The 12,576-nt window shown below is 36.8% G+C and overlaps 1 protein-coding gene across 2 annotated transcripts in view; it reads left to right on the top strand.

Annotated features, from left to right (window-relative positions):
- The window catches only part of ST3GAL1 (ST3 beta-galactoside alpha-2,3-sialyltransferase 1), a 316,937-nt gene that overhangs the window by 275,751 nt on the left and 28,610 nt on the right, over positions 1–12,576 (top strand). For both annotated transcript variants that reach the window (XM_053715377.1, XM_053715376.1), the window contains one exon: positions 8,022–8,067. In XM_053715377.1, the coding sequence (XP_053571352.1) occupies positions 8,022–8,067 (46 nt within the window). The remainder of the gene's footprint in view (positions 1–8,021; positions 8,068–12,576) is intronic.

Below are 12,576 nucleotides of genomic sequence, written 5' to 3'. Positions count from 1 at the left end.
CGCACGTGCACGGGAGGGTGGGGGCGGGCGCGTGCACGGGGAGGGAGCGGGTGGGAACCGCTACACTACAGAAAATGCTAAAATAAAAAATGTTAAAAAAAATGTCAAAAGAAATTGATCAGCAAAGTGGTGGGGGTTTGTCTGTGTGGGGGGGGGGAAGCTACACTACAGAAAAATAAAAACAATAAAAAAAAAAAAGCACTTTTTATTGCAAACTGGGTACTGGCAGACAGCTGCCAGTACCCAAGATGACCCCCAATAAGGCAGAGGGGAGGGTTAGAGAGCGGTTTTGGGGGGGGATCAGGGAGGTTGGGGGCTAAGGGGGGGATCCTACACAGTAGCATATGTAAATATGCTAACAATTTTTTTTTTTTATTTTTTTTTTTAAACCCTTTTATTTTAGTACTGGCAGACTTTCTGCCAGTACTTAAGATGGCGGGGACAATTGTGGGGTGGGGGAGGGAAGGGAGCTGTTTGGGAGGGATCAGGGGGTAAGATGTGTCAGATGGGAGGCTGATCTCTACACTAAAGCTAAAATTAACCCTGCAAGCTCCCTACAAACTCCCTAATTAACCCCTTCACTGCTAGCCATAATACACGTGTGAGGCGCAGCAGGATTTAGCGGCCTTCTAATTACCAGAAAGCAATACCAAAGCCATATATGTCTGCTATTTCTGAACAAAGGGGATCCCAGACAAGCATTTACAACGATTTGTGCCATAATTGCACAAGCTGTTTGTAAATGATTTCAGTGAGAAACCTAAAATTGTGAAAAATTTTATGTTTTTTTTAATTTGATCGCATTTGGCGGTGAAATGGTGGCATGAAATATACCAAAATGTGCCTAGATCAATACTTGGGGTTGTCTACTACACTACACTAAAGCTAAAATTAACCCTACAAGCTCCCTAAAAGCTCCCTAATTAACCCCTTAACTGCTGGGCATAATACACTTGTGGTGCGCAGTGGCATTTAGCGGCCTTCTAATTACCAAAAAGCAACGCCAAAGCCATATATGTCTGCTATTTCTGAACAAAGGGAATCCCAGAGAAGAATTTACAACCATTTATGCCATAATTGCACAAGTTGTTTGTAAATAATTTCAGTGAGAAATCGAAAGTTTGTGAAAAAATGTGTGAAAAAGTGAACAATTTTTTGTATTTGATCGCATTTGGCGGTGAAATGGTGGCATGAAATATACCAAAATGGGCCTAGATCAATACTTTGGGATGTCTTCTAAAAAAAAATATATACATGTCAAGGGATATTCAGAGATTCCTGAAAGATATCAGTGTCCCAATGTAACTAGCGCTAATTTTGGAAAAAAAGTGGTTTGGAAATAGCAAAGTGCTACTTGTATTTATGGCCCTATAACTTGTAAAAAAAGCAAAGATCATGTAAACATTGGGTATTTCTAAACTCAGGACAAAATTTAGAAACTATTTAGCATGGGTGTTTTTTGCTGGTTGTAGATGTGTAACAGATTTTGGGGGTCAAAGTTAGAAAAAGTGTGGGTTTTTTTTCCATTTTTTCCTCATATTTTATCATTTTTTTTATAGTAAATTATAAGATATGATCAAAATAATGGTATCTTTAGAAAGTCCATGTAATGACGAGAAAAACGGTATATAATATGTGTGGGTACAGTAAATGAGTAAGAGGAAAATTACAGCTAAACACAAACACTGCAAAAATGTAAAAATAGCCTTGGTCCCAAACGGACAGAAAATGAAAAAGTGCTGTGGTCATTAAGGGGTTAATATAGATTTATAACCCAAAGGTTATTTCTCCTGAAATAAGGACTAGTTTTTAGTAGGTAGCATGAGGCTATAGATTCATGGCTGTAATGTTTCTTTTTTTTTTTTCAATTCATTCCATTAAAGGGATATGAAACCCAAAATGTTTGTTGTATTTCAGACAGAACATACAATTTAAAAAAAGTTTCCAATTTACTTCTATTATCAAATTTGCTTTGTTCCTGTGATATTCTTTGTTGAACAGATACATAGGTCGGTGTCTGGAGCACTAAATGGCAGGAAATAGTGCTGCCCTCTAGTGTTCTTGAAAATGGATAACATTCTAGCAAAACTGCTGCCATATAATTCTGCAGAGATGTGCACACTCCTGAGTTTACTTAGCTTTTTCAACAAAGATACCAAGAGAAAAAAGAAAATCTGATGATAGAAGTCAAATAGAAAGTTGTTTAAAAGTACGTGCTTGTTCTGAATCATGAAAGACAAATTTTGTTTCTCATCTCTCTTTAAAGGGACAGTCTAGGCCAAAATAAACTTTTATGATTCAGATAGAGCATGTAATTTTAAACAATTTTCCAATTTACTTTTATCACCGATTTTGCTTTGTTCTCTTGGTATTCTTAGTTGAAAGCTTAATCTAGGCGGTTCATATGCTAATTTCTTAGACCTTGAAGCCCACCTCTTTCAGATTGCATTTTAACAGTTTTTCACCACTAGAGGGCGTTAGTTCACGTATTTCATATAGATAACACTGTGCTCGTGCACGTGAAGTTATCTGGGAGCCATCACTGATTGGCTAGGCTGCAAGTCTGTCAAAATAAATGAAAAAAGGGGCAGTTTGCAGAGGCTTAGATACAAGATAATCACAGAGGTTAAAAGTATATTATTATAACTGTGTTGGTTAAGCAAAACTGGGGACTGGGTAATAAAGGGATTATCTATCTTTTAAAACAATAACAATTCTGGTGTAGACTGTCCCTTTAATTCGTTCTCAATGTCATGCCCTCCCAGAGGTTTCTATAAGATTATTTTGGACTTTTTTTTCCTTCTAGAAGATATCACATATTATTGGTTTTGTAGTTCTCAAAACTGTGAATTTGTGTCTGCAGAGATAACTACGCTTGATTTATAACATTTTTGCTGTGAAGAAGAGGTACTACTTCACAGCAAACATGTTATAAAACAAGCGTACAGAGTTGAGAAATAGACCTTAAAGGGGTTTACACCCCAATCTCAGTATTCTGCTTGATAACCTTTGTTCTGTGTTTTCTCTTCCTTTTTTTGTTTTCAAACTGAGTATTGGAGACCATAGAGGATTGCCCAAGGTCACATGCTCTACAGCTGCCTATCAGAGACCTTACATTTATACACTAAGCTCTTCTTTTTCCATTAACAGTGCCCATTGTGGATATAATTAATACATTCTATGCTTGGAAAGTGATTTATTTAGCTTAAAGGGACAGTCAACACAAAAATTTTTATTGTTTAAAAAGATAGATAACGCCTTTACTACCCATTCCCCAGCTTTGCACAGCCAACATGGTTTTATTAACATACTTTATAACCTTTAAACCTCTACATTTCTGTCTGTTTCTAAGTCCCTAAAGACAGCCCCATGTGAGCCATATAGATAACATTATGTTGACGCCCGTGGATTAGGGTTGCCACCTCAGCCATGTTTTCCTGGACACTTATGAGTTACACATGCTGCAGGGTGTGCAGGGAGGAACATGTATTGTGTTTCTGGACAGCACTATATTCCTCCCTGCACACCCTGCAGCATGTGTAACTTATAAGTGTTCTGTATTTTAAGGGACAGGTGGCAACCCTACTGTGGATTCTAACAACACAGCACTAATTAGCTTAAATGCAAGTCAATAGATAAAGTCATGTGATCAGGGGGTTGTCAGAAGATGCTTAGAAACGAGGTAATCACAGAGGTAAAAAGTGTATTAATATAACTGTTTTCTGTGCAAAACTGGGGAATGGGTAATAAAGGGATTATCTATCTTTTAAAGCAATAACATTTTTTGAGTTGACTGTCCCTTTAAGGTGGGTGGAGAATAAGCAAAGGTCACTAGGGCACAGTATTACATGTCAGTGAAATACTACATAAGTGATCATTTGCATGTCAATAGCATGAAAATGGGTTCTCTGACTTCTTTTCAGACATGCAAATAAAAAAAATAGGGATGTTGTTTTTCAGTGGTGCATTTTACATAAGCAGAGTTCAGCATTATTATTTTACACTAACATAACTTTGGATTTTGTTTTTGAAATATTTTTACCAAATGTGTTTTTGTAACAGTATAATCATTTACAAGCCCATTTAACCCCTTGTCTAATAATATGAGCTGCAAGGCATTGCTATGCCGTATATTAAAGCCCACTCTGATTGACTATGGGTTAGTGAGCAGCAAACTTGTAAGTTTCTTAAAAATACTTCAACTAGTGCAGGTTTTATGGTTAAATGGGCATGAAACCCAATTTTTTTCTTTCATGATTCAGATAAGGAATTCAGGGCCAGATTACAAGTGGAGCGATAAATATCACTTTCATGAAAGCGATATTTGCGCTCCACTGGGTAATACCAGCGTACTTGTTCACAGCAATGCAAACGCTGCCTTTCGTTGCTAGGAAGCATTGCGCTCACAAGAGCGCGTTTTTATAGGCTCCGATGGGAGCTTCATTCTAATGCCGTCAGAGACAGCATCAGAACTTCAGCGCAGCGAAGGGGGTAAAAAACGCAGCAATGGCAGCAATTTTAAATACCGTATATATGTATATGTTTATATACATAAATATTTATGTATTAATATGTGTATATATATGTATAACACATTAATATATATGTATATAAGTATATACATAAATATTTATGTATTAATATGTGTATTTATATATGTATAACACATTAATATATATGTATATAAGTATATACATATATATTAACAGGGAACACAGAGTTCCCATAGACCGCAATGTAAAGGCACTTTTCAAAAAAACTTCTGCCATATAGTGATGCTGACATGTGCACACTCCTGAAATTACCATCCTGCTTTTCAACAAAGGATACCAAGAAAATAATAATAAAAATTATAAAAGAAGTTGTTTAAAATTGTATGCTTTATCTGAATCATGAAAGACAAAATTTGGGTTTCATGTCCTTTTAATAGATACATTTTTGTCTCCATCTAGTGGTGTATTTTTGCACTACATGATAATGCTTGGTTTTATTGATTTCATAAACAGCATTGTCCATGCTAATTTTGTATCCAAATTTTTTGTCATTTTTAATATTTAAAGGGACATTTTATTAAAAAATATATATAATTTGTTGTAGCACATCATTTTTTCCTACTTGTCGTTGAACTGTGTGTGTTTAACCTCTACACAACCTTATCAAACACCGGTGGTATTCACTTAACAGCTTCAGAGCTTGTGGGACAATACCTATGTGCTTTACCTATGTTTTTAGTCACTTTGAGTTCCACTGTGAGTAGTGTAAAAATGAGTTTCTAATGAATAAGAGCATGACTACGTCCCTTTAATAAACACACCATGAGCCTAAAAAAAATACAACAATCTCATAAAAACCTCTGTCAAAATAATGTTTTTCAAATATAATTAACACTTTTTCTTTAGAAATCTGTGCTAAATGGAAAAGGATATGCTATGATTTAGTTTAAAGCATATGAAACAAATTTCATTGTTCATTACTTATCTAAAGTTTAATTTAATTCTAATAAATAACCTTTTGCCTTTATCCTAACCGTATCCTGGCAACATTGAAGGCATTATCTTCTGTAAGCGGTCAACATTTTAAGCTAATTGTAATGGCAGTTGGGGCAGGATACATATTACTTAAAAAGTTATGAGAATCATTTTTATTGTACGTATGCACATTGTAATTTAGTAGTTATTGGCTGTGTTACCAAATTAAGGGCTCGATTAGTGGAGCGCTAATTTAGCATGCGCATGTAAACACCCCGTTTACAGGTGCACATTAAATAAACAAGCCATTACAAGTGGCTCGTTATTGCTACTGCGAGCTCACGGTATCAATTGGCGCTCTGAAAATTAACCAGAGATCAGACCTCTTGTTAATTTTCCAAAAGTGCCCCAATCGCCCCCCAAATAAAGTATATTGTACTTTTTAATTAAAAAAAAGTAGCAGTTTTTAGGGGCTAAAGTTGGTGGGTGTGGGATTTTAGTGCCTTTACATTGTGGTCTATGGGCAACTGTATGTTTCCTGTAAATATATATGTATATGATTGTATACATATATATTTGTGTTAATGTGTGTATATACACATATAAACACATAAATATATATGTATATATTCATGCCGTGTCTCCCATTGGAGCCTATGGAAGCGAGCTCTCGTGACAGCAAAGCTTCCATGCAATGCGAACGCGACTTCACGGCTAACTTTTGCGGGCTCGGGTATTACTAAGTGGAGTGCAAATATCGCCCTGGCCAGAGCAATATTTTGTGCTTCACTTGTAATTTAGCCCTAAATGTTTAAAAACAAAATTTATTTTGTCAACAAAATCTGCAAGAATTTACAAATTGAGAGCAGTCCAGGTGTACACCCCCCTGTGACCAATCAGAGACCAGATTTGAATGAAATCCTGCACAACCACCATCAATCACTCTGTGCCATGTGGCTCAGCAAGAGCGATATATAGGTATGCAGGATGACCTCTCTGTGAGGGAGGAGAAAAATCACAATTACATTTTAGAAACATCAGGAAATATAAATTGAATTTACTATTCCTAATTAAAAAATATAATTGAGTGTTCGAGTCAACTGTCCTTATAAAGGTACATTGTATTGTAATGGAGCATTTTATCTTTAAACATTTTTGTATTCTGTTACTATGTGCCAGGTTACAGGTTAAGCAGTGCATTATGCTCAGCCTCGGGTATTACAAATTGTAGCTGAAAATGTTTGAGCATTTCAGTGGCAAGTGGTGATAGTGTGCTCTGAAATACCTCTTTCTCATTTAATGCCTTTGAAAACCTAGTATTAAGTATTAACCCTTGCTAGTGTCCATTCAAATATACTTTAGATAGAAATAAATGAATCAATGTGTTATCCAACATGAATAATTTTAGTGTGGCCTCTCACAGAAATTATTGATCCATACTATCTAACATAACTACTGTAGCTCACAGTATAATACCGCTCGCACAATGAATATTAGCCATTAAACAAAAATGCATTCTGTATGGATTGCATACAAGTGGTATTAGGATTGCAAACTGCTAGCATTTCTTTTTTAATTTAAGCCACTACAAAACTTTAAAATAATAATAGCAGAATGTTATAGTGTTAACTTTGTGTAAATTAAATAAATAATTGTTTTTGTTTTATAGTTGATTGTTGAAATGGGACAAAAATTGTTACTTAAAGGAACATGAAACCCCAATTTTTTTCTTTCATGATTTAGATAGAGTATACATTTCTAAACAACTTTCCAATTGACTTCTTTTATCTAATTTGCTTCATTCTCTTGGAATCCTTTCTTTAAAAGCATATTGAGATAGGCTCAGGAGCTGGGAGCTAGCTGCTGATTGGTCTCTGCACATATATGCCTTTTGTGATTGGCTTACTGATGTGTTCAGCTAATTCCCAGTAGTACATTGCTGCTCCTTCAAGAAAGGATAACAAGAGAATAAAGCAAAATTGATAACATAAGTAAATTAGAAAAATGTTAACAATTGTGTGCTTTATCTAAATCATGAAAGAAAAATTTTGGGTTTCATGTCCCTTTAAAGGGACATGAAACACCAATTTTTTTTCTTTTATGATTCAGTTAGAGAATACCATTTTAAACAAGTTTCCTATTTATTTCTATTATCGAATTTGTTTTGTTCTCTTGTTATTATTTGTTGAAGAGATACCTAGATAGTCAGCGTGCTCATGTCCGGAACACTACATGACAGGAAATTGTGCTGCCATCTGGTGCTCTTGCTAATGTATAAGATTGTTGAAAAACTTCTGCCATATAGTGTTATAGAAACGTGCACACTCCTGAACTTCTTGCTTTTCAAAAAAGGATAACAAAGAAAGTTTGAAATTAGAAGTACATTGGAAAGATGTTTAAAATTAAATGTTTTATCTGAATCATGAAAGAAAACATTTTAGGTTTATTTCCCTTTAATTTTGCCAGCTCACTAACAGTTCCTATAATGTTTTTCTTAAGAATTAATGTTTGGAATTGTGTTAATAATAATATTCATGATTACTTTATTTCCAGCACATATGCTGCAGTGCCACGGAAAATTCGAGTCAACAAAGAAAAGGTAAGAGAAGAAAATGAAATATTTTATTTTCCCTTGCAGAGTAGAAGGTTTTTAATTCCAGCTAACCTGTCAAATATGCTGTTGAGTATGTGAGAATTCTCCGAATACATTATACCTCAATTATTCTTTATCTTATCAGCATATATGGCTGTTGTACCGCAGGGCGACTTCTTTTCCCCAACACTTAAATTCCCTTATAAATGTATATTTATTAACTTCACTATATTAGTTCCCATTTTAAATATGTCTCGTTCTCAGCTGTTCTGACAATTTGTTGATTGGAAAGGTCTTGAATATGTGCAGAGAATTCTGTAAGGAAAGGTTAGGTCAAATGAATGCTGAACAGATATTAAATGAAAAAAATGTATTTCTCCCCATAAAGGGCCAGATTACAAGTCGAGCGGTATTTAATACTCCCACTCACGCACTAACTCTGCTAAAAGTATGTTTTTTGTGGTAGTGCTCGTATTACAAGTTGAAAGTAAAACTTTTTCGCTCGCATGCTAAGTCGAAGTTAGAATATTGCGCAAACGTTAACATATTCCCCCATAGAAGTCAGTGGAGCAAAAAAAGTGGGGGGGGGACCCCACTCTCGCACAAACCCAATAGCAAAAAGTGCACTAACCCAACATGAAAATATGAATATTTCACATGTCAATGTTCTTCACATAACAGAATGTTATATATATTCATAAATACATATTTCTACATATATCTGATGGTATTTTGGTACAATATATTTCTATGTATATATACTGTGTGTGTGTGTGTGTGTATATATATATATATATATATATATATATATATATATATATATATATATATATATATATATGAATGTATATAGGATATACTACCCATATCACTGCTTCCACTAGCTTCAAAGTGCCTAACCCACTTCCTGTCCTCCAACTCATTGCTTAACCCCCTGCAATCTGGCTTCCGTCCCCAACACTCAACTAAGACTGCCCTCACCAAGGTTACTAACGATCTTCTTTCTTCTACAAACAATGGCCACTACTCTATACTTATCTTACTTGACCTGTCTGCTGCCTTTGACACTGCTGACCATCCCCTCCTCCTATGGACTCTCAGCTCCCTTGGGCTCTGTGACATTGCCCTCTCCTGGATCCACTCTTATCTCTCTAATAGGTCCTTTTCTGTCTCATTTGCTGGCGACTCCTCCTCTTCATTGCCTCTGTCTGTTGGAGTACCTCAAGGCTCTCTTCTAGGCCCTCTACTCTTCTCTATCTATACTTCCTCACTGGGTAAACTTATCAGTAGCTATGGATTCAACTATCGCCTCTATGTTGATGATACTCAGATCTACCTATCCACCCCTGCACTCTCTCCTTCTGTCTTTTCCCACATCAGTAACTGCTTATCTGGCATTTCTTCCTGGATGGCCTCCCACCACATAAAAATCAACATGTCCAAGGCTGAGCCTCTTCTAATCCCCCCCATCTATTTCTACTCCAGTTTCTAACTTTACTATCACTGTTGGCTACACCACTATCTCCCCATCACCCCAAATCCGCTGCCTAGGAGTTACACTTAACTCCAATCTATCCTTCATATCCCAAATCCAATTGCTCTCTTCATCCTGTCACAACTACCTACGCAATATTTCCAATATTCGTCCTTTTCCAAGTGCTGAAACTATTAAACAGCTAATCCATTCCCTAGTAATTTACCACATTGACTACTGTAATAACCTACTAACTGGCCTTCCTCTCTCCTGCCTCTCCCCCTTTCAATCCATCCTAAATGCCTCTGCTAGGCTAATACACCTCTCCTGACGCTCTATCTGCTGCACCCCTCTGTGAGTCCATTCACTGGCTCCCCATTCACTGCAAAATTAAATTCAAAATTCTCACTCTGACCTACAAAGCCCTTACAAATACAGCCCCCCACACCTGTCCTCACTCATCAACAAATGTACTCCAGCCCGTCCCCTAAGATCCAACAATGATCTGCTCCTTGCATATTCTACCATCCCCTCCTCCCATGCTAGACTACAGGACTTCTCTCTTGCGGCAGCAACCCTCTGGAATGCACTTTCTCAAGCAGTCAGACTTTCCCCCAACCTCTCCTTCTTTAAATTCTCCCTAAAGACCTTCTTGTTCAGAGAAGCTTATCACCCAACTGACTAAAAAATGAATTCCACTTGCCTAATAGTTGCCCTTATCTAATTCCACACTAACATCATTCCCACCTTTGCAGTCCCCGCCTCCTGTTTCTCACCCTCCTACCCATCTAGATGGAAAGTTTCCATGGGAAAAGGGCCCCCAATTCCCCCTGTATTTGTTATATTTTGTCTGGTGTCTCACATTGTACTGTCCTTTTATCTTTGTTACCCATGGACAGAGCAGCGGAATCTGTTGGCGCGTTATAAATAAAGAATAATAATAATATAAGAATATCTATTTATAAATACACTAGGCTATAAGCCTGCCCAGAGGGCAGACCTCAAAGCTAAAATTACATTAAATAAAAAATGTAAAATTACGGAAAAAAATAAAAGCTATCCACAATAAAAAAATGTAAACCTAAACTAATACCCCTATAAAAGATCCCCCCCAAAATCAAAACACCCCCATATCTAATACTAAACTACCAATAACCCTTTAAACCACACCCATATGGACATACACACACACACACATATATATATATATATATATATATATATATATATATATATATACACGCACATACACATAAACACACACACATAAACACACACAAATAGGTAGATCTTTCTATACTTTCCGTGATAAGATTTGCCTGCTAGAGCCGCATAATGTTAATAGATATCTGCACGCGCACAGTGCCTTGGAATCAGTGGCGTCACTAGGGTTGGTGTCACCCGGTGCGGTAAGTCATGGTGTCACCCCCCCCCCCCCCCAGAAAGCAGGCACACACAAAAACACAGGCAAACACACATACAAACACTCAGACACACTTAAAAACATACTCAGATGCACAGACAAACACTCGGAAACACACTCAGACACACACACAAAAACACACACACAAAAACTCAGACACACACACAAAAACACACACAAAAACACTGAGACACACACACACAAAAATTCAGACACACACATACAAAATATGTAAACTGCACTGCATTAATTATGAAGCTCATGCCTAGAGCTGCTCCCTGGCTCAGCAGAACATCAAATGAAAGATAAACAGAGCACTCTAAAATAAATCACTGAAGAAAAGGTTTAGGCACGCAAACTATGAAAATTCTGCTCTCTGACTCTGTTCCAAGTCTGTGAGCACAGATAGGCAGGCAGGTTTAGGCTAGCAGCGCAACTTTGCAAGCCCCACGGCACACCCACAACATTCATAGTGAAATTGGGCAGGGGAGGAGCAAAGTACAAACAAGCAAAAGCAGCCGAGAAAACTATTTGTTGAAATTGCAGCACTGGCTAAAGGGGCAAAAAAATTGTGTGTCTACAACTTCTCCAGTCCAACTAATGTTCACAAATGCCAGCCTCTAATAAAATAATCTATGCATCTCAACATTGTATTTCTTTGAATTTCAATAAAATGTAAAAAAAAAAAAAAATTTTTTTTGGTGTTACCCCCTGGAGGGTGTCACCCAGGTGCGGCCCGCACCCCCCTAGTGACACCACTGCTTGGAATAATCAGATCAGCTCTTTTTTTTACAAGTGACTGAATAGCCTCATTAATATTCCCCTTTTGTAAGTACCCCTAAACTTTAACATTGGAAGCATGTGGGGGGGGGGGGGGCATAAAAAAATATAAGCATAATAATATCAGTGGCAACATGTGAGGTTTGTTGTACTGATGAGCTGAACACCATTTTAAACATAGTAGCTCAAAGGTTTGACTTACATGTGTGCTTAGATATAAGGCAGAGCCGGGCTTAGACAGACATTTTTTGTGGGTTGTGTGATGAGAAAATATTTTATTTACACAGACATATACACACATACGTACACACATACGTACACATATACACACATTTACACACACATATGCACATACGTTTACACACACATATACACATACGTACACACACACATATACGCACATATATACACATACACACACACACATACACACACACACACACATACACACACACACATACACACACACACATATACACACACATATGCACATACGTACACACACACATATGCACATACGTACACATATACAAGCACATATACACATACATACACACACATACACATACATACACACACATACACATACATACACACACACATATACACACACATATACACATACGTACACACATATACACACACATACGTATACACACACATACACATACGTACACACACACACATACATATACACATTCATACATATGCACAAACGCAGGCACACCCATATAAACATACATATACACACATATGCACACACACATATATACACACACATATGCACATACGTATACACATTCATACACATACATACATATACACCTACATACATATG

This window comes from Bombina bombina, chromosome 5 (assembly GCF_027579735.1).
Source record: "Bombina bombina isolate aBomBom1 chromosome 5, aBomBom1.pri, whole genome shotgun sequence".
Classification (NCBI taxonomy): Eukaryota; Metazoa; Chordata; class Amphibia; order Anura; family Bombinatoridae; genus Bombina; species Bombina bombina.
This window is presented reverse-complemented; position numbering and strand designations above follow the sequence as displayed.